The sequence below is a fragment of the Quercus robur genome, chromosome 4, assembly GCF_932294415.1.
Source record: "Quercus robur chromosome 4, dhQueRobu3.1, whole genome shotgun sequence".
In the NCBI taxonomy this organism is placed as follows: domain Eukaryota; kingdom Viridiplantae; phylum Streptophyta; class Magnoliopsida; order Fagales; family Fagaceae; genus Quercus; species Quercus robur.
In genome coordinates this window covers 66869880-66896684 of record NC_065537.1, presented here as the reverse complement: position 1 = coordinate 66896684, position 26805 = coordinate 66869880, and the positions used below count along the sequence as shown (strand labels likewise).

Sequence of the window (26805 nt, the reverse complement as noted above, 5' to 3'; positions counted from 1 at the left end):
TTTAACTAAAGTTGGTGCTATTCAAGTTTTGGACTTCGTAATTTACAATGCTTTCACTCCTTTTTGGAGGTCTTTTGTTTTTTATTTTTCCAGTCTGTACCTTAATAAGCTTTGTCCGGCATCCTCTTCATTTTCTTTTGTCTTAATATAATTGATTGTTTACAAAAGAAAAATAAATAAATAACAAATTTTTTTAAAAAAAATCAAAGAAGGAAAGAGATTGGATATTCATATATATATATATATATAAATTCATCTTTTATGCATTATTTTAACATTGAAATTTTGTAAGTATAAAGAATATATAAAGATAATGTAATCTAATGGTGGATTTGTCAATATTCGCATCCAATTAAAAAATATTGAGTGGTACAATATTACTTAAAGTTACACTAGATGTAACTTAAACCCAATTCTCTCTATATATACACACTTCTTTTATTTATGTTTAAAGATTGAGAAAATGAAAATAGCAATTAATGACATGCAATTTTGACACAAAACTTTTTTTTATTTATTTTTTTTATTTTTCATGAATGACTTTTGACATAACTTTAGAAGTACCAAAATAAAACATATCCAAAGATAAGGATCATTTTAAAATATGAAAAAGTTTGACTCAAATATCCATGAACATATGTGGTAATTGAAGAGAGAGACTCTCCACACATAATTTTAGTTATATAAAATTTTCCCACTAATCACACATCTTATTTAAATAATACATATGAATAATTTTATATTTTAACATGAAATAACCTGAAAGAGACATGTCCCAACTAAATTTGGAGCTCAACTTTGTTGTTTCAAAACATGGAAACCCACGTTATTAGTTAGGACTAAATAAATGTGTGATTATTTTTTTAATATTTTTAGGCTTGGGGGTAAAACCGTAAAAGAAAACGAATAAGGTTCTCAAAGACACGTAACCAAGAAAAGATTTAAGGCACGGGAAAATGAAATTCAGACAAAAGAAATTCCTAGATGGCATAAGCAAAATGGCTTAGCAAGGCTAAGCTTAAGCACAGAGAAAGACAGCAACTTAGACAGACAAAGCTGCCCCTTTCTCTTTCTCTTCATTTCTCAAACTTTGTCTTCTCTTCTTCTTCTTCTGTATTTCTGTCTCTCCACTTCACAAAAGCCCCCACCAACAATTAGTCAACTTTTCAACCTCCCGAAAGGTAACGATCTCTCTTACTCTCTCAAACTTTTGTTTCAAGTTTGAAGCTTTTTTTTTGATCCGATGATTATGTTCAATTTCAAGCCCAAGTAACACATGCACATGCATCTACTTCTTACTCTTATGAGTTTTATTTTGCTAAAAAACTGTGATTTGTTTTCAACAATGTGTACATAACCTTAATGTTGGTGTTGGTACTGTTTGTTCACAGAAGTTGCAGCTTTTAGGCTCAGACTTCTATGCTAATATGAAATAGAGAGTTGGGTGTTCTTTGGATTTTGGAGAAGTGGGGGGTATTTACTATTTCTGTGAGGGTATATAGTGTTGTTTGGTTAAAAGGGGTTGTAATGGAAGGGGGGTAAGGTTGTGAAAATGGAGTTAAGAATTGTATAAAGTCTTTAGTTTTTGTGTAAAAAGGAAAAGGAAGAAGTGGGTATTTGTTAGATTTGGAGGATAGAGTTGGGGAACTTGAATATTGTGTTGTTGTTGTTTGGTTGAAGGGGATTTTGTTGTAATGGAAGGAGGGTCAGGTTTCAACTCTGTTCCTCCTTCAAACTCTTTTGATAAGTCTAGAGTTTTGGATGTGAAGCCTCTGCGTAGATTGAAACCAGTTTTCCCCAATGGTCCTCAAACTCCTCCCTTTGTGTGTGCCTCACCCCATGGCCCTTTCCCTTCTCAGTTTACACCGTTTTACCCATTTTGTGGGCTCCAAGGATCTCAAACCTCATCTGATAACCAGCAGAATCAAACCCCAATGCCAATGGGTCCTAATCCAACTCCTCTTCGGGCATTTCGAAGCTTGCAAGCAGCAGAATTCTCAGGTGCCTTTAATGGAGACACTGAGCCGTCAACAGGTGGGGATGGTGATGGGTTAAGAATGAGTGAAGATGGGTATATTGAAGGTCAAAAACGCACAGGACCTAACTTGCGTGGCTCCAACTCATCCCAAAAGAAGACGAGGAAAAATCAAGACGCTGGTTCTTCACGCCGTCCTGCTGCTACCAAAATGTCTCTTCCAACTATTGTTGTTACTGTTAGTCAAAGCGAACGGGATGATGGTAGCAGGGAGGTGGTTAATCATGTGCTTATGACATTTGATGCGCTCCGGAGAAGGCTCAGCCAAATTGAAGATGCTAAGGAACAGACCACTGGGATTATCAAGCGTTCAGATTTAAAAGCCTCAAATATTTTGATGACCAGTGGCTTTCGGACAAACATGAAGAAGAGGATTGGAGCTGTACCTGGAGTTGAGGTTGGGGACATCTTCTTTTTTCGTATGGAATTGTGTTTGGTGGGATTACATGCTCAGTCTATGGGTGGAATTGATTCTCTGGTTGTCAAGGGTGATCTGGAAGAAGAACCTGTGGCTGTGAGCATTGTTTCATCTGGAGGATATGATGATGATGCAGAGGATAGGGATGTTCTGATTTATAGTGGTCAGGGTGGCAATTTTGGTAAGAGAGACAAACAAGCAGCTGATCAGAAGCTTGAAAGAGGTAATCTTGCTCTGGAGAGAAGCTTGAGGCGGGGCAACGATGTACGTGTCATTCGGGGTCTGAAAGATGTTGTTAGTCCTTCATCAAAGGTCTATGTATATGATGGCCTTTATAAAATCCAAGAGTCATGGATAGAGAGCAAATCTGGTTGCAATATATTTAAGTACAAATTTGTGAGGATGCCTGGGCAGCCTGATGCCTTTGCTGTTTGGAAATCAATTCAGAAGTGGAAGGAAGGTTTTTCGTCAAGGGTAGGACTTATTCTTCCAGACCTCACTTCTGGGGCTGAAAGTACACCTGTTTCACTTGTAAATGATATTGATGAAGAGAAGGGCCCTGCTTATTTCACTTATTTTCCCACTCTCAAGTACTCAAAATCATTCAACTTAGCACAGCCTTCTTTTGGCTGCAATTGCCATAATGCATGCCAACCAGGTGATTCTAACTGCTCTTGCGTGACCAAAAATGGTGGTAAATTTCCATATACTACCAACGGTATTCTCGTGAGCCGGAAGCCTTTGATATATGAATGTGGTCCCACCTGTCCTTGCTTTCCTAACTGTAAAAACCGAGTATCACAGACTGGTTTGAAAGTCCACTTGGAAGTATTTAAAACAGTGGATAAGGGTTGGGGCCTCCGGTCATGGGACCCTATTCGTTGCGGTACTTTTATATGTGAGTATGCAGGTGAAGCTATTGACAAAGGCAAGGCAAAGCAGGGTGGGGAGGAAGGTGAAAATGATGAGTATGTTTTTGATACATCCCGTGTTTATGGTTCTTTCAAGTGGAATTATGAATCTGGATTGTTGGAGGGAGAAAGTTCTAATGAATCTAATGAGGAATACAAACTTCCATCTGACCTAGTCATAAGTGCCAAGAATGTTGGAAATGTAGCACGATTTATGAATCATAGTTGCTCACCAAATGTTTTCTGGCAACCAGTTTTATATGAACACAATAGTCAATCCTTTCTACACATTGCATTTTTTGCAATTAGACATATCCCCCCTATGACAGAGTTGACTTTTGATTACGGGATTGCTGGCTCAGATGAGGTTGAGGGTAACAGTGCACTCAATAGGAAAAAGAAATGCTTATGCGGATCATCAAACTGCCGCGGTTATTTTGCTTAATATTTTAAGGTTTGCATACCAGCAGACAAGCATGGTGCCAGCAAATATGGTCCTGGATAGAAGGTTTGAAATCTCCCTCATATGTACATGTTTTGTGACTGCTAGCAAATATTTAAACTTTTAAGCTCCTTATATTTTTATTTTTCTAAATGACATGTTTGTATATCTTCGTTCCATATGTTGATTATTGTGTTTTATATTAAAAACTTTTGTGTTCTAAATTTAGAAGTAAATGGGAACTAAGGTAAGAAGGCATTTGACATTTCCTGAATCTCAAATTTGAAGGATTTCTGAGTTGTAAGTTTGCATAGTTTTCTGCCTAATTTCTTTGGTTATAGACTTAAATTTCCTTAGATATTCTTTGTAATGGTGTGAGGTCCCGTATGCTGAAGAAAGCTAATTAATGTATATCCTTGAGGTGATCTTAGATAGAAAAGCCAATGAGCTTTAGCTCAAATGTCACCTCCTCCCCTTGTAGCAAGGTGGAGGGTGAGTTTATGGGTTCAAGAGTTAAGACCCATCGGGTGTAGCTTACCAATAAAAAGTATTGTTTTCTGGACAAACAAATAACTGCTTTTGTTTGATGATAAATTGAACGAAATGTAGAATAGTCAATGTTTGTGCATTGCTGTTACTGAGGAAAACTAACCACCAATCAAGCCTTTGTTTTGATCGATTTTTTAAAGATAAATTTTAACAGTAATTTTTGGCTAAAGTGCAAAAAATGCCCCTAAATTTTGGGGGTCTTTTGATTTTGCCCTCTAAAGTTTCAAAATTTTGATTTGACCCCTTAATGTTAGGGGGTCATTTTGATTGGCAGCCCCTCTGTCCATTCTTTTGGTTGACCATTAAGTGCCACATAAGCTTGTTAGCTATGCTAGTTTGTCCAATGAAATAATGAGAAGTAAACTATGTAATTAAATAAATTAAAATAATTCCTAAAATCTTCAGTAATATACAAATTTATTTATTTTATTTTTAAATAAAAAAGATGGAGAAGCTTAGGCAAGATCTCCGATGGAAGGACACTGACATTGATTTTTCTCCGACGAAGCTGGAATCCACTGTCTCCTGTCTCTTTTTCTCTGGGCTGTTTCATTATCACAGTGCTCATCAAAGAATCTAGACATAACAAAACCCTCTTTGGTAGTATTAGTTTCTCACAGTCAATATTGGACTAAGGAGGATATAAAATATGGACTTTAGGGATTGGTGTGTTAATCCGGGATGAACAAGGGAGAGTGGTGGCAGCAATGAGCAAAAACTTGCAGGTTCCTTTAGGAGCATTGGAGGTTGAAGCAAAAGCTGTGGAAATGGCTGTAATCTTTGTTTGAGACATCGGCATTCAGAACATTATTGTTGAAAGTGACTCATTGGTTGTTTACTCGGCTCTACAAAAGGAAGCAGACGTATCACCTGCCATTGATAACATCATAGCTGGAATGCATATGCAGTTGCAATACTTCCATAAAACTGATGTGAGGCACACACGATGGAGGGGAATAAGGCAGCACATTGTTTAGCCTGATATACCCAATTTGTGGATGATTTTGTAGCTTGGATGGAGGAAACTCCAACCATCATAGACCCTGCAGTGATTTCAGATGTAACCCAGTTTTCTCATTTTTGATTTGAAATAGAATCACTGGTTTCTGATAAAAAAAAAAAAAAAAAAAGAAGCACTCGATCTCTTAGCCCATAGCTGTACTCTGCCAAAACAAGGGCAATCTTGTGACAGCCCAGACTAGATAGGAAAATAACAAAACAAGGGCAATCTTGTGACACCCCAGATAGGAAAATAACAAATCCAAGTCCGGAACTGACTCCAGAATCTGATTAGAGGAGAACAAAGAAGTAGCTTGGCTATACCACTCTCTCTCATCCTCTCCTTTCTCAGTTAGGCAATTTTTCAATAACTTTGTGGCATTCCTTATTGGTTTAGGCTTTGTTCCCTGTTATCTAATCTGGGCCTTCATTGTTTTCTGATATAGAAGCCATTTCCTCATCTGGGTTTTTCTTCTTGTTTTGTTATTTAGAAGCTCTTTCTTGGATTCTTTTGTTTTGGGGGCTATGAGGAAGAGGGAGAAAGAACCCTTGCAGGATTTGCTCGATTCAGAAGGGGCTTGGCCCTTTCACAAAAGAGAGCAAAAGTTCCTGTTGTCATGATAGGGGGGGAGTGGGTACTATCACTGATATGAAGAAGAGGTCTGTGGCATTTGCGGTCACTGGATTCCAGCTTTGTGAAAGAAAACTTCGATTCAGGTCAGCACGAACAATAAACTTTCTGGCCTCATATGAGAATGGAGAACTGGAGCATTTCTTTTCCATCGGAAATCTTTCCTGAGTTTCTCTATCTTTTTTATTTTTTATTTTTATTTTAGTATTTATTTTAATGCATTTAATTACATGGTTTACGTGGCATCATTTCATTTGACCAACTAGCATTGGTAACTGGCTGACGTGGTACTTAATAGATACATCAGCAAAAAATGGACATAGGGGCTGCCTTAGGGGGTCAGATCAAAATTTTGAGACTTTAGAGGACAAAATCCGAAGGCTCCCAAACTTTAGGGGTGTATTTTGCAGTTTAGCTGTAATTTTTTGTGGTACAATCTGTTTTCCACCTGTAAAGAAAAAGTATGGATTTTTTATTTTGCCTTTGATTGCCAACTATGTTGCATTTAGGTTTGAGTAGTTGAAACTTTATATTGACATCTATTCTTTCCATGCTTGAACAATAGGCAAGCTCTAAAGATTAATTTATAGTGTTCTATTTTGATTGACAATATCTCATGTAAGATAGCTGGCTGCTTTCACTGTATGTTTTTTCAATGCAAATAACAGAGGAATAATTCATGCACTTTACTAGTGTCTGTGTTCAAGATGCCTATTGGTCCTCTTCAGTTAATTCCATAATTTGGCTTTGGGCTAATTTTTTAAAAGTGCAATTTTGAGAGACAATATGCATGTGCGTGCTGCCACGGCCACCTGGGGGGTTGCTGATTTTACTTGTGCTTCTCTGTTTTGGAGGGTTTAGACAAAGTTGGGCTGCTATAACTTATCATTTCTTAATAGCCTTCATAGTCTTGGGGTCTTTGAGGTTAGGTTCTTTTGGTGCCATTAACTTATGGATAATAGAAGAAGAAATAAACCAACATATTTGACAGTATGATGATCTGAGGGTGGTAAATTTATCTCTTATTCACAGAAACTGGCGTAGGATAAAACCAAAAATGGTGGAAAACCCAAATTAAAGAACATATAAATAAAAATAACTTAAGAATCAGAACCTAAGCTTTCTTGGAATCACTATCAAGTACTCAGTGACTAAGTAGGTTTGACTGGAATCAGCACCAAGCTACTGTACAATAGCATGTTTATACAGACTAAGTAGGTTTTCTGGAATCAGCACCAAGCTATTGTACAGTAGCACACTGTATAATAGCATGTTTATACGGACTCCTAGGTCTAAACCCTATCTTAATTGACTTAGGTGAAAGCCCCAATTACTGAATTACAAAATTAACCCTTTTGATAAATGGTTAATTTTTTAATTCCATAATTGGGTTTTACACTACTTGATTCTCAAAAAATAAAAAATAAAAAATAGATGGAACAAATATAATTGGGCTTTACTAAAATAACAAAATACCAAAAGGGTTGTTTCGTAATTCAATAATTGGGAAAAATGATCTTGACTCTGGGAAATTAAATAAGGTAATGTAAACTTAATTAACTAATAAGACCTAAATTAAAATCCAATGTAAAAATTGTTAAAATACAATTGACATCTAAAAAAATAAATAATTAAAATTAAAATACAATTATCTTTGTGCTTCATACATCAGACACACTCTTCCCACTTGGTTGCCTCTTGAAAGGCATGAACTTGATTTGGGAACATTGGTCAAATAAAACTTGGGGATTGGTAGTTTGAAACTGCTATCTCTTCCTGTTTTGGTAGTTTGGGGATCTAGTTAGTATCTTGTTCCTTGTAATCAATTCTGCCTTCCAAAATTTTGAAGGTTCTGTTCATATTCATAGTGTTATTGAAGAATTCTCAAGCATTGTTAAACAAATGTTGCTCCGAACCCTTTGGTAGTTGGAGATGCTAGCTTATGATTTTGGATATCAGTCTCTCTCTCTCTGTTGGTCAGCTAAATTGAGGGGATTCTCTTTCTAAATATGGAAGCTTGACACCTGAATTTTCTTGAGAAACTATATTTGTTCTAGATTTTATTCACAAGGGATTAGAGTAAACTCATTCGTTCATACTTTCCAATATTTGCACTGAATGTTTTCATAAGACCTTGCTTGGTATGATAAACTGAAATTGATCACAGTCCTGCACATGATTAATTGATTACATGTTCTCATGTTTGTTCTGGTAGTATGGTGACATATGTACTTATGCTTATTCCTGTTGTTGAGATTTCATTATTTCATCTTGATTTTAGAGTTTTTGTTTTGGGAGGAAAGAGAAAAAAAAAAGGGGGGGGGGGGTGTTGAATGAAAAAATAAAAAAATAAATTTTTGGTCTTACATGTCTTTCTTTTTTAGTGAATTTTTTAACTGACAATCTCTTATGTGTTGCCATGGGTTATTTAACTTGGTAGCAATGTTTTTGTTGTTTGTAAGCATATGATACAAGCCACATTCATGCTAAAAAACTTTAGGCACATGGAAAATATTCAATAGTGTGACTTCCAAAGGTGGAGTTTAGAGTCTTTAGACTTGAACTTTTAAGATGATTTGCCACATATGCCTCTTGAACAGTTATTTTTGTCTATAGGATAAAAAAGTTCATATAAAATAAAGTGCACTAAGAGGACAGACCTAATTGAAAGGAGGCAGAAAACTATAGGCATATAATGCTGGAACTGAACACACCTTTGAATATGATAGAATTGTGTTTCTACTTCTCATCCAATGCCCTGTGCACCTTTGCACAAGGTGGGATCACAGTTTTCCTCCTTTTTCTTCTTCCATATCAGACTTGAGACTATTTTTCTTTAGAACTTTAATGGATTGGTTGGCTGCATTGCGGAACCAATCATTTTTATCTTTTCCTGATTTCTTAGATTCTTGTAATTTTTGTTCTTGATTGTTTCAACCCTTGTACACTCCCTGTGTACTAGGGTGTTCCCCTTTTTTTTGGACATTAAATTTATTACTTATAAAAAAAAAAAAACCTTTGAAATCCACTACTATTTTTTCTTATATAAAATTTTAATTATTTTTATTTTTCACTTTAACCATATCCGTTCTTATATAAATAAACACATAGGTATATACCTACTTATATATTTTATATGTGTGTACCTTTATTTATTTTTCCGTAGAAACCACATCCAAATCTAACAAAATAAACAAGATAAAAGACCTAAGAGAATGCAAAATCAAAAGAAACCAAATCCAACAAACAACCTACCAATATGTATTTTGTTTGAAATTGAATATGAAGTCACTTTAAATTGCACTTACAACTACCCGAATTGAAGATACATGTAAGTGATAAATGTAATACTAGGTTATTTGTAAATTTGATGAATTCAAAAGTATCTTACATTGAAAATTATTTTCATTGAATTTAAGTCCTTAATAACAAGAACAATCAAGCCTTAGTTCAAAATCTTTTTGGGTGTTAGCTATGGATCCTCAACAAATTTTTTTCCACCATTCTATTCCATCCAAAGTCATACTCTCTATTACTTTCTTAATTGAAATGTCCTTAATTACTTTTACTAATGTTACTTTTGGTCTTTTTTTTTTTTTTTTTTTTTTTTTTTTTTTTTTTTTTTTTTCGCAACTTTCTCATTGGTGCATTAACAGCTCTCTTTTGAACATGACCAAACAATTTCCAGCAACAATCTCTCATCATTTTCATTAAAAAAGGAGAGAGAGAGAAAGGTCTAGGGCTACTTTAAGAGTTCCTTACGAATACCCTTACGTTACAATAAAATGACAAGAGGTACCTCTAATGGACTTGATACAAGGTTGCGTAAACTAAATGTTAATAAGACTGCAGTTAAGCGGGCATAAAATATGTTGTACTTGCACCATAGGCATGACTCATGAGTCTCCTTTCCCAGCTAGAAGAGGAAGAAATGATTATAGGGCTGTGGAGCTTAGAAGTTAGAACAAAATACCAAAGCTGAAGTATATGCATATCAGGTTGCATTCTAGAAATGGTTGCATATTTTATTGGGTTAAAATGATTAGACCCTTTGTAATTTGAGACACTCCAATTTTTACCATCTTACTAGGTTTCTTGTGGTTGAATGTTTATTAACATGCTCAGTTTGATTGTTGATTGAAACTAAGTATTGATCATTGACTTGTTTTTTCATCCGGCAGTATGGGCAATCTTAATTTTTGTGACCAGTTTTTGTTGAATATATTACAATGGTTTACTTTATTCACCTTTTGTATGTGAAACGGTTTTGTTTTTCCTCTTATATGTGCTTCCACTTTTATCATGTAACAGGCAAACCAACAAGGATTAAACACCGCGTCTGTTGGGAGCCTGTTCCATCCAAAGTTCCTCTTAGATGGCCACACATTTTCCATTACTGTGACCAAGCTTAGCTGCTAGATTGTATGCTGTAAACAGTACTCCCCCTCTTGGAATAGTGGTGTTTTGCTATCTTGTGTATGACTGAATGGTAAAGTTATTGGTTCTTGTAGTATTAAAGAATGGCCATGGCTTTCACCTTGAAATGCTTTTGTAGCAGTAATTTGCATTTGTAACCATGTGTTGTGACAGAATTCTATTGTTGACTTTTGTAGCTGTATTAGCAGTGCAAGCTCATGATGTTATCCTAAAACTCTTCGAATTGTTTTGTGAAAGCAGGGAAGGAATCTGTCTATAATCCATATACTGGAATTAAATCTAACACTAATGCTAGGCACAGCACACTTTCACAAATATTTTTTTAGGAATGTTGATGTTGGAATTTGTAATTGGAGCAATATCATTTCATGTGGGTCAACCACTTAACATTACCACTTACCTCATTACATGGTTAGCAAAAACTCATGCTATCTATAAACTATTAATAATTTATTTGTTTTAAGTAAGCTAAACCTGTGCATTTATAGATTAGACGATTAGTGACATTTGATTGATATAAAATTTGGAGTTCATAATATATATATATATATATATATATAAAAATTAAAATAATGGTAAAATTGACAAAAGATTAATCTAGTGTGGGTGTAACTGAAATAGTACAAAATAGGTATATTCAACTGTGCCTTACCCCAAGTTGTGAGAGAGAGAGAGAGAGATCCATTTCCAATTCTGATCAGTCTAATCAATTTTATTAGTAAAATTCTACCACACCAAATCTTGTTGTCGTATTCAAGAAATTGATGATAACCTTCATTCTCAATTGGCTATGAGGAGCATCATTAAGATATTCTTAGAGTTTTTAATTAATTCCACCATAATGTCTCCAAAATTCTATTTGTAGGGACACGCTTCACGACGAACCGCAGTAGAGTTGGGTTCGCACGTGAAAGGGCCCAAACAATATCATTTGTAGAGAGTGGATTCGAAAGGCTAGGCCTTAGTTACCCGGTGGTGGTTCTGGTGGTGTCCATATGTGATTTAAGCGCTTTCACCCTTGGAGCCTTTCTTCTGGAGGTAGACTGGGAGCCTTTTCTTCGTTGGCCAGTCGTCCCAGCCCCCCCTCTATATTATTTATTTTTTCTTTTATACTAGTCTGCATTCATTTTCCTTTGTTCACGTGTAGGGTCGACATTTCCAAGACTGATACTTGTCCTGTCAATCCCAACCCAAAGTTGTTGGGAGTGGTTAATAAAGTTAAAGGATAAGGCTCTGTTAGGCGCAGAGATATGCATGGGGAAGATGGTAAAGGCAGCATTTCCTAGATATTTTAGATTTCCCTTCAAGCATGTCCCTTTACCGTTTTGCCCCTCTTCTTGGTGGATCTTTGGGTCAGCCGAGCACTGCACTGTCCTCGGCTGCTTCTCCGGGCCAATTGGGCCTTATTATTCTTGAGCTCGGGCCTTGACTTTTTTTGGCTTAGGCTTTTGAACTCTCCATCAGCAAGTGAGTCTGGCCCATCAATTATTGAACCCCACACTATTCATTTGTTTTTTTTAAATAAGTAGATTGGATTTTGAAAGCTCAACGGTTTTTAATTAATTCCACCAAGTTTCTATTCATTTATTTTCTAAATAAGTAGATAGGATTTTGAAAGCTCACCAATAATTTAAATAGGGATAATTTTATTGTACCCAAAAAAAGGGTATAGTACATACTAGTAAGCAACCTGCTCATCACTTTCGTGATGTTTATCATTTTCTAATTAAAATTAATGTGTGTGATTAAGTAGTTAATTAATTAAGTATTTCTTTATTTAGTTATACATATTGATATATTTTATAAGTTATATTTTTTTAACAATTCAGTGCGTTAGCTTTAGTGGTAATACGGTTATGTTCTTGCCAAGCACCTTGGTTCGAATCCTAATGTAAAGGGAACTAGTTAGTTAGTAACTAGTGCAATAGTTCTAATCTCAACCTTTGATTTAATCCAACGGTTGCAAATAATTTATTACACTCGAGAGGTTAATTTTCTAAATAATTTTGAAAACGTGTTGACATGACAATTATTTACGCTAGTTCTGGACAGAAGGTAGTCTCGTCTTATTTCTGTTTTTTTTATTTATTAATATTTCAGTACTTACGTCTTTCTATTTCTGTATTTTCAGTGCCCCACGAATCCTCTTTAAAAAGTTGACGAGGACTGGCATGCAGAAGTCAGTCCAACTCCATCTTAAATGCTTTGCAAGTTTAAGAAAAAAAACAAGCAGAAAACAGTCTCTAAAAACAGCTCTGATGCACATTTTAGCGTGTCACTATGCACGGAATTTTGATGGTTTATATTCTTCTTTTTTTTCTTTTATTGAAGAGAGTGGTGATCGTCTCACCAGGGCCTCCTAGGTTTTTCCTTTTCCTCTTCTTATCAATTATATATATATATATATATATATATGTGTGTGTGTGCGCGTGCATTTCTATCCTCACCTATGTTATCTTGTCAATCTTGTGCTACCCCCAACTGGGTTTTGATTGTTTTTGTTTGGGATCTCGTATTTTTTTATGTTTAGGTGTTGGAGCAGCTCAGTAGCCAAAATCCAGTTTTTTCTCAAAAGGTATGTTTTTTTACGTCTTTTATTTTTTGGGGCTTTTAACAATTTTTTTTTGGTTTGGAACTTAAGAAAATAGAGAGAGAATGAGTTAGATCTCTGATTGTTTGGGAGTTACAACAAGGATTCTTATATTGACTTACTTTGATACATTGTCTTCTGGCTTAGTTGGATAAAATTTATGTTTTGGAATGTCGGATTGAGTTGGGCCTTTTTTTTTTTGTTTTTCTTTTATTAGTTATCGTTTGTAATTAAATAATGGGTTTTTTTGGTTGCTGAGCGAAGATGGGTAAAGAAATAGGAGCTGGTTTGCAATTTTGGATCATAAACTTTTGTGTAGTGTCCAATAAAGGGTTCCTAAAGGAACTGCTTGTGCCTTCGTTGATTTGGGTTCTAAGTTTCTATGTCATCATGTTTCCTCTTCCTTGATTTTCTCAGCCATCAAATGGTTGGTTTTGTTGATTGGTTGATTGGTCTAGTGGGTTAAGCGGGAAAACAGTTCTGGTTAAGTGTATAAGAAAACAGAGAGCTAGAGGATAGAGAAGATCACAAGAAGCTAGAGAGAAAAGATTGAAGTAGAAATTTCTGTAATTGCATTAATAATCAAAACTGAATGTACAAGAGGTATATATACCTGAACTAATCCCAAAATGAAAATAACTAAACCCTAACAAACTCCACACTATACGGGCTTAACCTCTACAACCATTCTCCTACAATGTGACCTTTAATTTCGTGGGATAGAACTTTAACTTCAGTTATAGTTCTTTGTCTAAAAAAAACGGAGGTAGTAGTAAATGATTCCAAATTTTATTTTTATGGTTTGGTCTCGTAATCTGTTGTTAGTTTCATGCTGATGTCTTTTCTGGTACGATTTGTCTTGCCAGGAGCAATATTGTATGTGATAATATGAGGATTTGGTTAGAACTCATTTTATCATCTATCTATTGTATTATATAGTGTCTCAAACTCTAACGTTGATGAAATATATTTTTATGCAGGCTTTTCAGCAGGATTTAGTACTCTTTTTTCGTCTCCATCTTCATCTCCATCTCCAATGTCAATCCTTCCCGGCTACCCTATACCCCCTCCTCCTCCCTACCTGCCCGGTACCACTGGTGCCGTAGAATTTAACCCGATCAATCCTCCTCACCACAAAAAAACACTCCCACAGGAAGGTCAATATGACCAACCCCAACCCCAGTAGTATGCAGACGAACCAAAAATTTATCATTTCCATCGTTGTCTCGGCGATAGGGGTGATATTGATCGGCCTTATCTGCTTTGCCATTGGCTACTGGTTGAGGAAGAAGCTCATGGCTCCACCACCACCACCAAAGCGGTCCTCCACTGTTCATCAGGTACTTCACTCCACCAAAACTGTTCAATTTTAACAAATTAACATTTTGTTTTTTGATTTGCTTGATGTTCCTCTTTTCTGGGTGAACGAAGCACAATTCAGTTTACAATTGGTGCAACTGGTTATGATTTTGTTTGGTATTTTCTTAGCAAGTGATTTTCTAGGTGGGTTTTGTTGGTTAAGAAAGATTGACTACTGGTTGGGTGGAGGGGGAGATGAGAGGGTCGTGATGGTATGTTGGGTATGCTGAGGATGATTGTGAATTGAACATATGAATAATTGTTCTGTAAATATGTGATTGTGATTATGAGTCTGTCTCTTAGAGACTGAAAATTATTTTTGCAGGGGCTGTAAAAAATATTAAATAATGTTTATTTGTTTTACTGTTTGTTTGTAGTAAGGACAACAATAGGAACGTGCAAAAACAGATCAACAGAGGGTAGTGATTTAGGAAAAAAAAAAAAAAAAAATCCTAAAGTTAAGAAAAGTGTGTTAGTAGCGCATTATAAATTCATATTGTTTTTGGGCGTCTATTTTTTGTTGTTTTAATGATTTTGTAATGTCATTTGCTTGGCTTTTGGATTAGGCCCATTTAGGATTTAAGAAGTTTGGGTATTGCTGGTTAATTTTGTCTTCTGATATATGGATGTTTTTAATGTTTTGATATTTTCAGTGGTATCAGGTATGGTAGATTGAGTTTAGAATGATAGAAAAATTCATAATGTTGGTATTGGGTAAGTAAGGGTGTGTTTGGGGGCGTGGGTGAATAACAAAGATAAAAAAACAAATAATTAATTTAGTAAAAATGTCACAACTTTTTTTTTCTTATATTTCGGGTCCCTAATTAGAAGCTGTTTAATAAATGCAGGTCCCTCATCACTCGCAGCTGGATCATCCATGCTGCTCACACGTACCGGGAGGCTGCTCACATGCACCGAGAGGCTAGCGAAGTGGCTGACAGACTATAGATAAAAGGGAAAGCTTGCAAATGGACAGAATTTTTATTTATGAGTCATCCTGAGTTTTATGTATGATAAGTATCTCAGGAATATTTGATAAATGGATACTTATAGAAAGTGCTTTGTAACAAACTATACTCTCCTAAACTGGCTGTTTGATTAAATAAAACTTCCTCTTTGTTAAAAAAAAAAAAACTATTGATGGTTCTTTCAAACTATACTCCACTCCACCAAGTGATTGTTCAGGCTCTTGACACTGAAGGCATGGACAGGGAAATTGACTTATCTAATCTTGGTACCGTCAATACAATGTTTGCGGCCTTATTCAGGTGGTATCTTACTTGGTAGATTAGGAGCTATCAGGGTCCTTGAGCTTTTATAACCCCTCGTTTTGTTTGTTTATAGCAAGCTGGGTGTCCCAATTAAGACTACAATTTCCGCTAATGTTCTTGAAGAAGCTCTGAATGGTATTGTTACAATAAGACCTCTTCCAATTGGCACATCAGTTAGTGGAAAGGTTCTTACTTGGTTTCTGTCCTAATGACCTATACTCTTTGGTATCATATTACTTATTTTACATTCTACTGCAGGTAGAAAAGCAGTGTGCCCACTTCTTTGGTATCATAATACTAGTATTTTAATATAAGTGAACTGTGTTGCAATCTCCATATGAGGTGTTTCTTTTTTAGTTTTTCTTGGGTTTCATATGATATGTTAGCGTGTATTGGGTCTTGAATTGGTTAATGTGTCTTACTGAAAGTTAATATATAACCCCATTTGGATTAGTGGGTGAAATTGGTCTTCTTCTTTTTTTATATTAATTACATAAATCACTAAAAACAATATGCACAAATTTTACCAAATGCTCAAGTGTGTTAATAGAACTCACATTATAATTTATAATTTCTTTTTTTTAGGCATGTTAATCTAAATATTCATTTTTTTGGATTTGTTTGGTTGCAACAAAATTTAGCGAAACACAATGAAGTGAGGGTATGAATCTTACATATTAATCTTATATCACTTAGAGAATCACAAATTCAGAATTTTTTCTTTAAAAAAAAAGGGTTTTTGAAATTATATTCACCTGTGCTCATGCCCGAGTATATGAGCAAACATGTTAGTTTTTTATTTTTTTTATTTTATGTTCTTTATTCCTCTAGTTTGGTTGCTGAGAAAGTGTAGGAAAAGATGATGAACTTTTTTTGAATTTTATGCTCTCCTAAGTTGCTGAGGAAGGTGTGAAAATTAAAGAAAAGATCAAATGATAGGATATTCATTATATGAGGTTCAGGATAAGTAATGTTAAATCCCAACTAAATAATTTGATTGATAGGTTCATGTGGGTGAGTTAGAATTGTTTAAGTTGACTTAAACTTAAACCATATGATATTAAGGGTGTGTTTGGATAGAACTTATTTTGCTGAAACTGAAAACTGAAAACTGAAAACACTATAGCAAAATAATTTTTAAATGTGTGAATAGTGCTTGGGACCCATTTTTAATGAAAAAATTGATAAAAAATGAAATTTGTGGGTTCGTGAACAGTGCACATGTGCACTGTTCACTGCAGAAGTCAACATTTGCGGTTACTGTTCAATGAACAGTAACCACAATACTCCAAAAACGCGTGAAAACCAAAAAAAAAAAAAAAAAAAAAGAAGAACAAAAACGCTGAGTAGAAAACGTGGACGTGAATAAGTTGAATACAAACACACACTAAGTTTCCTTCCCCCAATTCTTTTTGTAGAGCATTTTTTGCAGTCCTTAACTTTATCTGATAAATTATGGATTATGTTTTGGCAGTTGTCAACTTAACACTGATAGATTTCCCTGCTTTGACAAAGGTTGCCATAGGTATACTTCTTTAAGTCCCCCTTTGTCTCCTGTTAAGTTGGATTTATCCACATTGAATGTTTTATTTATTAATTTTATAAACTAGAGACGTTTTGTTATTTCCAGAGGGACAGCCAGAGAGTATTGTTCAAGACATTGAAAACATGGTTCGTTCATATGTTGAAAAGGTAAAAGAAAGGATTTCTTTTTCCCTTTTTATTTTTTCATTTTATATAAAGGTTACGATCTAATTGGCAACATTCTTATTAATGATATCATAACTCATTAATTTATGCATGTATTGCATATAATTTTCGAATAGAATTCATCAAGTTAGAAGAATACAATATGTGGCACTGTTTTTTAATCTCTATTGAATTCTGGTAGATTGTTCTTCAGTGTATTATATTCTTATGTGTCAATTACATAATGGGCAACATCAGATCATTGAGATACATATCAAGAAGTCAGGGAAGAGGCTATCATGAAGGACAGACATTTATTACTACTTTCATTGTTGTAATTACATAATATTTTTTTAAAAAAAATAGACACTTCTGGTGCAAAAATTTACACGCACTACTATCAAATCAATAGGGGAGTTTATTAGATACCAGGTTTATCTCTCTCTCTCTCTCTCTCTCTCTCTCTGAGCTATCAATTTTGGGTGATGGGTTTTGTTGTGTTGGTCATTTGGGTTAATGGGTATGTGGGTTTCTCTTGGTATGTGTCCCTAGTCTTGAAAAGCAACTTTTATTTTTTATTTTATTTTATTTTTTTTACATATTTGTGTAATGTAGTTGAAAAGTTCATTGCTTTCGTTGAATTGGGATAATGGGTCTTCTTTGTCTTGACCATTTGATGCTTTTGAGAAAACCAAAAGCATCAAATGATCAAGACAAAGAGTTAGCTTTTGTTAAAAATGATAATTTGGTGGCAATGCATGGCTTACATGAGTGTTGGTGGCTTGAAGGTTGATGGTGGCCTTGTGTTGATGCTGTTACATGGCTTGGCCTGGCAGATTGTAGACTTGTAGGCCATTTTGCGTGATGTGTATGGCATGTATTGTGCTGGGTTGCGGTAGCCTTGCATGGGTTCGGCCATGGTTAGGCTTTTTGGGTGTCCTGTTAATGCTACATATGGGCCAAGACAGTAGCAATTGTGTTGGGCCTTAGGCAGTACCATGCAAGAAGAAGCATGGCCGAGGCCACAATTTTAATAGAACCCTTAATATATTTAAATATTGATTAAATTATATTATTTAACTTTCTTTTAATATCAATTTTTTCAATCACTTAAAATTTATTTTTCTTGCCTTTTGAAAAGTAAAATTATTAATTGTTAGCTTTTGTTAAAATTTATTTATTAGCTTTTGTTAAAAATGATAATTTGATTCACTTGTCAAGGTGTTTATTTGGTTGAGTTATAGAGAGGTGTCATTATTTATTGTTCTGAAACACACTCTCTTTGGTCATGTTATGAGGGACAGACTATTTAGGGCTAGTTTAGGAGTGCTATCGCTTTTCAAAAACACGAAAAGCTTAGCTGCTTGCTTCTTAAAAGCTGCTTAAAAAGCATGAGTTGTTTCATTTCTTAAAGAAAAAAACATACTTTATCAAATTTTTCTTTTCCTTTGCTATGTAACAATTGAGTAAATATTGTGGGGGGGGGGGGGGGGGGAAGAGAGGTTAGAGAGGATAATAGAACCTTCCTTTTCAGTTAGAGCAGAATATTAGGGCCATAAAAAATAATTCAATTTCTTATAAATTGCCCTCTTAAATTTCAAGCCCCACCCCCATCTAGCAAATTGCCAACTTCAACACTTCAATGCTCTACTTTTCAAAGCACTTTCCCCCTAATCTTATTCAATTTCAAAATTTTATGAAATTTGTTAAGAAAATTTCAAGCACTATTCTTTCTCTGAAATTATTTTCCAGTAAAGATTTTTATTTTATTTTTAGGTCTTACTGGTGTGGTGTCCAGCTTCATTCCCATTTGGAAATATATATATATATATATGTGTGTGTGTGTGCGTGTGTGGGGGGGGGGGGGGGTGGGAATAGTGTAAACTAACTTTGTGCCGACTAATTGCCAATTTCAAACCCCACAGCCTATAGGGTATCATTCAAAAGGCTAATGTGGGGCTTCGTTTTTGCATCAATCTAAAATTTTATATATTTTATTTTTTATCTGTCAAACTAATTTTTCTAACCTCCGTCCATCCAAAGCTTCCAAATAGCAGGATCCTTACCTCTTGTAGTTGATAACCCTATAAGGTCCTTCTCAATTTGGCCCCAGTTTCCATAGGCCGGGTTTCTTGTTGCCAAGGTAACCCTCTTCAGGACGAGATCCCCAATGTTGAAGCGCTTGGGTTTCACCATGGCATCATACTACCTTGCCATAAGATTTTTGTACCTTTCTGTTCTCTGTTCGGCGTCCATCCTCACTTCATCTATAAGGTCGAAGTTAAGACAAAGCTTCTTCGTTTTCTCCAACTTAATACTTCTTCACCCTGTGGCTGGCCATGTGCACTTCTGTCGGTATGACTGCCTCACTTCATAGGCTAGTTTAAAAGGAGTTTCCCTCGTGGGGGTTCTCACTGTCGTTCTGGTAAGCCCACAAAACACCTGGTAACTCATTCGGCCATACTCCCTTTGCCCCTTCAAGCTGAGTCTTGATGATCTTCAACAAGGATCGGTTTGTTACTTCTACTTGGCCCTTGGCCTGTGGGTGGGAGGATGAGGAGTAATGATTTTTGATTCCTAGTTGCTCGCAAAAGTACCTAAAAGGTGTGTTGTCAAATTGTCATCCATTGTCAGATATTAGCACCCGAGGTACCCCAAACCTGCATACTATGCTTTTCCTGACAAAGTTTTTGACATTATGTTGTGTGATTTTGTCCAAGAGTTCAACTTCCACCCATTTAGTGAAATAATCTATTCCTACCACTATAAACTTTATTTGTCTGGTTTCAGTTGGAAAGAGGTCTAAAATATCCAATCCCCATTATGCAAAAGGCCATGGGGCCATCATTGGGGTAAGGTACTCTGACGGCTGTCTAAGGACATTACTAAATCGTTGACATTGACTGGAGACCTTAACATATGGTTTAGCATCAACTTGGATAGTTGGCCAGTAATATCTTGCACGGATGATCTTATGGACGAGTGATTTGGCTCCTGAGTGGTTGCCGCATGCCCCTTCATAAACTTCCCTTAATACATAATGCGCCTTGTCCAGAGCTAAACATCTTAGATAAGGCTGAGAAAAACCTCTTTTGTGTAGTACTTCATCCATGAGGACTTACTTGGCTGATCTGACTTTAAGTTTCCTGGCCTCGTCTGTCCCTTCTAGAAGTCTTCCGTCCTTCAGATATGATATTATTGGAGTCATCCAATTTTCTTCACTTTCCACCTATAGTACTTCTGGAAGATCAATGCTAGGCATATACTGAATTTCATCAGACTCGTCCGTTGCTTCATTCGCTGAGGCTTCCTTTGCCAAGGTGTCTGCTTCCATGTTCTCTTCCCTTGGGATTTGAACGAAATTGGCTTCCTCAAACTTCTTCACAAGGCGTAGTACCTTATTCAAGCATTTCTTCATTTCTTCCTTGGCTTCATATATTCCATTTACTTGGCCTATGATCAACTGAGAGTCTCCCAAGACGAGTATTGACTCTGCCCCCACTGACTTAACCAACTCCAGCCCTTTAAGAAGGGTTTCATACTCAACTTCATTATTGGTTGTTTAATATTGCAAACGAACCTTGTGCTTCAGTTTATCTCCTTCTGGGGATTGTAAAACAACTCCTATTGCTCCTGCCTATTGTGTAGACGACCCATCAACATGGACGACCCATTTTTTACTGCGCACCTTATCTGAGCTATCATAACTTAGGGTAAATTCCGCAATGAAATCTACTAGAGCTTGAGCCTTTATCGTATTTCTTGGTTGGTACCTAACATCAAATTCACTGAGCTCGACGGCTTATTAAATCAATCGTCCCGTGGCTTCCAACTTGTTCATTGCCTTCTTGAGTGGGTGATCCATCATGACATTGATGATATGGGCTTGGAAGTAATGCCTCAACTTTGTGGAAGCTGTTATTAGCACAAAGGCCAACTTCTCCATCAACGAATATCGTCCTTCTGCTCCCCTAAGTGCTCGACTTGTATAATACACAGGCTTCTGCACCTTCCCTTCTTCCCTGATTAATGCTGAACTTACAGCATGAGGGATACTGCCAAGTACAAATACAATTCTTCTCCTTGCATGGATGGGCTTAGCAACGGAGCCATGGTAAGATAGTCTTTAAGAAACACTTATCTGTGGCTTTTAAGACAAACTTGTTCAGAGCTGCAACTCTTCCAGTGAGGGACTGGACTTCTTTGATGTTCTTCGGTGGTTCCATCTTCAATATGGCTTGGATCTTATCCGGGTTCACTTCAATCCTCCTTTGTGAAACCATGAATCCTAGAAACTTTCCCGATGACACCCCAAACGCACATTTACTTGGATTCAGTTTCATTTTGTATCGCCTGAGCGTCTCAAATGTCTCTTAGAGATCTTCCAGGTGCCTTTCTTTGTCCAAGCTCTTTACAAGCATATCATCCACATACACCTCCACATTCCGCCCTATCTGTGGGCGGAACATGTGATTAACCAATCTTTGATAAGTTGCCCCTGCGTTCTTCAGGCCAAAGGGCATCACCTTATAGCAAAATAAACCCTGACTGGTAACAAAGGATGTATTTTCTTGGTTTATCTCGTCCATCTTTATCTAATTATATCCTGAGAGGTGTCCATGAAACTTAGCAACTGATGACCGGTTGTGGAATCTACCTACTGGTCAATACGTGGCAAAGGATAATTATCATTAGGGTAAGCTTTGTTTAGGTCAATGAAGTCTACACAAATCCTCCACTTGCCATGGCCTTCTTAACCATCACCACATTGGCTAACCACTCCAGGTAATAGACTTCCTGAATGAATTGTGCTATGGTCAACTTCTGAACTTCTTCCTTGATAGCATTATCACGCTCTGAAGCAAATACCCTCTTCTTCTAACGAACAGGTTTGGAAAAAGGGTATACATTCAGTCGATGTGTAATTACACTTGGGTCAATTCCGGGCATGTCTTCATGACTTCATGCAAAAACATCGATATTCTTCTTCAAAAACTGGACAAGGGCTTCCTTTGTTTTCTCCTTCATGCTTGTTCCAATTTTGGTAAATTTTTCAGGATTATCTTGTTGTAAAAGAACATCTTCTAATACCTCCATGGGCTCTACAACAACTCTTCTTTTTTCAATACTCATTGTTTGCACCTGCTCATCTAAAGCCAACATGGCCAAGTAATATTCCCTAGCTGCCAACTGATCTCCTTACGCTTGTCCTATCCAGTACTCCGTAAGGAATTTGACTAAAAGATAGTAGGTAGATGTTACTGCCTTCCAACTATTTAGGGTTGGCCTACCAATGATGGCATTGTATGAGGACAAACAATCCACCACAAGGAAATTCACTTCCTTGGTTATCTGCTGTGGGTATAATCCCACTACTACAGGTAATGTAATGGTGCCTACAAGCTGCACATTCATTCCCCCAAATCCTATCAATGGCGAACACACTGGATGAAGTTGATCTCGTCCTAGCCTCATCTGCTGAAAGGCGGGGTAATACAATATATCTGCTGAACTTCCATTATCCACCAACACTCTTCTAGTTATGTAATCCACGATGAGTAAAGTAATGACAATTGCATCGTCATGTGGGTGATGGATTCTTTCGGCTTCCTCGTCCGTGAAAGAAATAGCTAGCTTTTCTATCCCCCTTATCCTTGGTGATCGTCCAGAGAGTTGGATGTTCTGGACCACTTTGAGATACGTCTTCTTTGACTTAGAAAACTGTCCTGCTAAAGTTCCTCCAATGATAACCCTTATCTCTCCTAGTAGGGGCCATGATGATTTCTCCACCTTTCCCTTCAATTTCTGATCTTTATGACCCCTTCCTACAAAATGCCTTAACTTTCCTTGTCTAATAAGATTCTCTATCTATTGCTTCAAGTCATAACACTCATCCGTGTCGTGTCCATGATCTCTATAGAAGCGGCAATATTTGTTCTTATATCACTTGTTGGGGTCTCCCTTCATCTTCTCTGGCCACTTTAAGGAAGGGTCATCTTTGATTTGCATGAGCACCTGATCAAGCGGAGCGTTTAAGGGCGTGTAGTTTTGACTTCTTCTTGAGGACAAGCTCGTCTTCATATTATCTCGGTCCTTCTTATCTTCCGTTCGTCTCTTCTTTGGACGAGGACCTTGCTCCGAGTGGCGTGTGGGGTGTGCTTCTATTCTCTCAGCTCTCTTCCTCTTCTTGGCTATGATTGTGTCCTCTGCATTTATAAAGTTTTGGGCTGAATGAACAAGTTCAGCCATGGATTAAGGCTCCTTCTTATAAAGCTTATGGATGAATAAATCAAAATTAGCCCTATTATGGAAGAGTAGCTTGTCTCCACAATTAGGGCTTCCCTATTAAAATGAGTGATGAAGGAGCGCAGGCTTTCATTCTCCCCTTGTTCTATGGTTAACAGACTGGACGAAGAACGTTTGTGCCTTTGCCCTTTGATGAAATTATTAACAAATAACTAACTCAATTCTTCAAAAGAACTCACTGTATTTGAGGGTGTTTTGCTGAACCACACTCGTACCGGTCCTTTGAGAGTGGTAGGGAAGGTTTTACACATAATCTCATTCGGGACTCCTTAAAGGTGCATAGTAGTCTTGAAAGTAGCTATATGATCAAATGGGTCACGTGCTCCATCATACAAATCCAATAAAGGCATCTTGAACTTCGGAGGTAAGGGATGACCATTGATGGAAGCCGTGAAAGGGGAATATGTTTGGTGGACTAGATCCTCCACTGGATTTTCCCTTCTCATGTTCTCCCTCATCTCTGCCATAACCTTCCTCATTTAGTCCATTTCCTTCTCCAATTGTGGCACCCTTCTTGACATGGTACCCCTTGATTGGCTTTCAGGTTCAATGTACCCCTCATAGCGTTGCTTCTTCAAGTTAATCTCCCTTGACAATTCCTGATTCTGACGAGTTAACTCCACCATGGCGGCTGCCATAGTTTGCATGTGTTGAACAGAGGATTGTGGCATCACTGAGGCTGATTGACGATCATGGTGGGGATTGCTTGAAGCATCCCTACTCTCTTGATGGCTCGAGCTGGTAGCCCTTGATCTGGTTCGAACCATTCAACCTTTTGTCGTAGAAAGACAAATTGCAAAGCAATCGGACTGTCCTTCCTATAGATGGCACCTACTAATGTTGCACAGGATCAATAGGCTGAATGCTTCGACTTCAATAGGCTTATGGTTGTAGCGAAGGCCTGCAAGGATGAACGCACTAATCAAAAAGGCAACCGGGGTGAACCGGCCAAGTCCTCTCCAATGAATAAATTAGTTTCTTTCTCGAAAACCAAGTTCCAATTTCTGGGGAGTAATGTCAAAAAAAACTTGCCTTGATTTGATATCGGCTGGTCTTTATATAGAGAACCTTGGAGCGGTTATTAATTTAGTAACTTCCCCAGGATTTGTAGAAATCAATGAATTCTGACATAACTTCCTCAACGGTTATAGAAGTTACAACTGCTAAGGGAAGTTAAGCATTTGTGAAGAATTTGTGGCGATGAATACGGGTTTGGTTCCCACTCCAGAATTCCATGAGAATTTCCCAAGTGTCATGTGGTCGTCCATGCGCTTTGCCTCTGGACGACTCCTTTGTCCATAGACGACCTTCCTGAATGTTTGGAATTTGGTTCACGGACGACACTTATGTACGAACCGGAGATGAACAATTTTTGCTATCCTATCAATGTTAATAGTGAATAAGAAGACCAATGATTCAAACAATCTAAATAGTTTCAAGAAATCGTGAATAAGAAGACCAATGATGTACATGTTGAGGAATCCCAGTATAATCCAAAGGGTTGTTGGGAAGCTGGCCCTAATTAGCTTCCCCAACAACAATAAGGATCATGAGTTGGAACTGTAGACGTTTGGGCAAATCCTTTGCAGTTCTATAATGCAAGAAAAAGCCCTGGAATTAAAGCCTGATTTTTTATTTCTCATGGAAACCTATTTAGCTAGTGGTAAGGGTTCAGAAGTGTGGCAAAAATGTGGATTTTATGAGTGGAGGGAGGTTCCTAGGGTGGGTTTCAATGGTGGCCTTATTCTTGCTTGGTTGCCTAGAGAAGGAGTACAAATTGTTTATGATTCCCCAAACCTAATTCACATCAATGTGCTGGACAATAAAGGCTATGGACATCCAGATCATGCTAAGAGAGGGGAGGGATGGCAACAAATAAGATCTCTAAAACAACATTCCCATCCTAGCTGGTTATGTATAGGAGATTTTAACCAAGTTCTATCAAAGGAATAAAAATTATCTTTTAGAATTGGGAACATTATTAGAGTAGAAGAGTTTCAACAAGTACTTAGTGATGTGCAATTATGTAATTTGACTGCCTCTAGACGGAGATTTACATAGATGAATAAGAGGGAGGAAGACAATTTTGTCATGGAGAGGTTGTATAGAGCCTTTGGTAGTGTAGAATGGGTTAACAAATACCCTTTATATTTTCTTAGGAATCTCCCAATTGTCAAATTTGATCATCGACCAGTTATCCTAGATTTAGAAGTTCAGACACCTTTCAGAAGAAGGCCTTTCCGATTTGAATTTATGTGGTTAACCCATGTTGGGTGTAAGGAGATGGTGCAAAATGCTTGGGGGTGTCAATCCACAGGGTCTAGAGCTACTCAGTTGAGAAATAAGCTCCTTAATATTAAATACAAGGCTTTGGAATGGAATAAGAAAGTGTTTGGCAAGGTGAAAGTTGAAATTAAGAGGAAACAAATTAAACTACAAACACGTCAGGATTCCATTGCAACAAATGAAGATGTAAGAAGGGAGAGAGTATGTAGAGAGGAACTTGAGGACCTTCTAGACAAAGAGGAGCTAATGTGGGCTCAAAAAGCTAGAACTAATTGGATCCTTCATGGTTATAGGAACACAAGATATTTTCAGATAGTGGTTAGACAAAGAAGGTCTAAAAACAAGATCCTTCAAATTAAAGATGAGAGAGGGGTCTTAACTGATAATCCTGAGGAGATAGAGAATATTTTTCTGGACTCTTTTAAAAGGAATTATAGTGGCAGTAGCAATCTAACTGTGGATAATATCCTTCATGAACTCCAAGGACTTCCTATCCCTACTTTCTTTGAACAACACCTTCAGTTCCTTAACATGGGTATTTCAGATAGAGAAATTAAGGAAGCAATGTTTCAAATGGGGCCTTATAAAGCTCCTGGACCTTATGGTATTCCTTTTTTTTTTTTTTTTTTTTACAACAATTTTGGGATACTATTAAGATTGATGTATGCAATGTTCTCCAAGCTTTCTTTCATTCTGGCTCTCTCCTTAAAGCACTTAATCAGACCTTTATCACTCTTATTCCAAAAATTCCCCACCCTGAGGAGGTTTCTCATTTCAGGCCTATCAGTTTGTGCAATGTGATATACAAAATCATTTCGAAAGTACTTTTTAATAGACTGAAGCCCATCATGGACAGCATTATTACACCATACCAAAATGCAT

The 26805-nt window shown here is 36.8% G+C and overlaps 1 protein-coding gene and 1 long non-coding RNA gene across 2 annotated transcripts; both read left to right on the top strand.

Moving 5' to 3' along the window:
• Positions 1-961: 961 nt before the first annotated feature.
• On the top strand, positions 962-10636 carry LOC126723428 (histone-lysine N-methyltransferase, H3 lysine-9 specific SUVH3-like). The gene is made up of 3 exons (XM_050426816.1): positions 962-1181; positions 1392-3872; positions 10297-10636. Exon 2 carries the CDS (start codon positions 1695-1697, stop codon positions 3807-3809), a length of 2115 nt encoding a protein of 704 aa, XP_050282773.1. The 5' UTR covers positions 962-1181; positions 1392-1694; the 3' UTR covers positions 3810-3872; positions 10297-10636.
• A 1903-nt stretch (positions 10637-12539) lies between these two features.
• LOC126723427 (uncharacterized) lies at positions 12540-17345 on the top strand. Its single transcript, XR_007654295.1, has 6 exons — positions 12540-12785; positions 12953-12997; positions 13993-14352; positions 15220-15827; positions 17117-17167; positions 17273-17345. It is a non-coding gene; the product is annotated as an uncharacterized LOC126723427 (long non-coding RNA).
• Positions 17346-26805: the final 9460 nt, after the last annotated feature.

Coding starts and splice junctions, on each gene's coding strand:
- LOC126723428 (XM_050426816.1), top strand. CDS start 1,695: ATGGAAGGAGGGTCAGGTTTCAACTCTGTTCCTCCTTCAAACTCTTTT.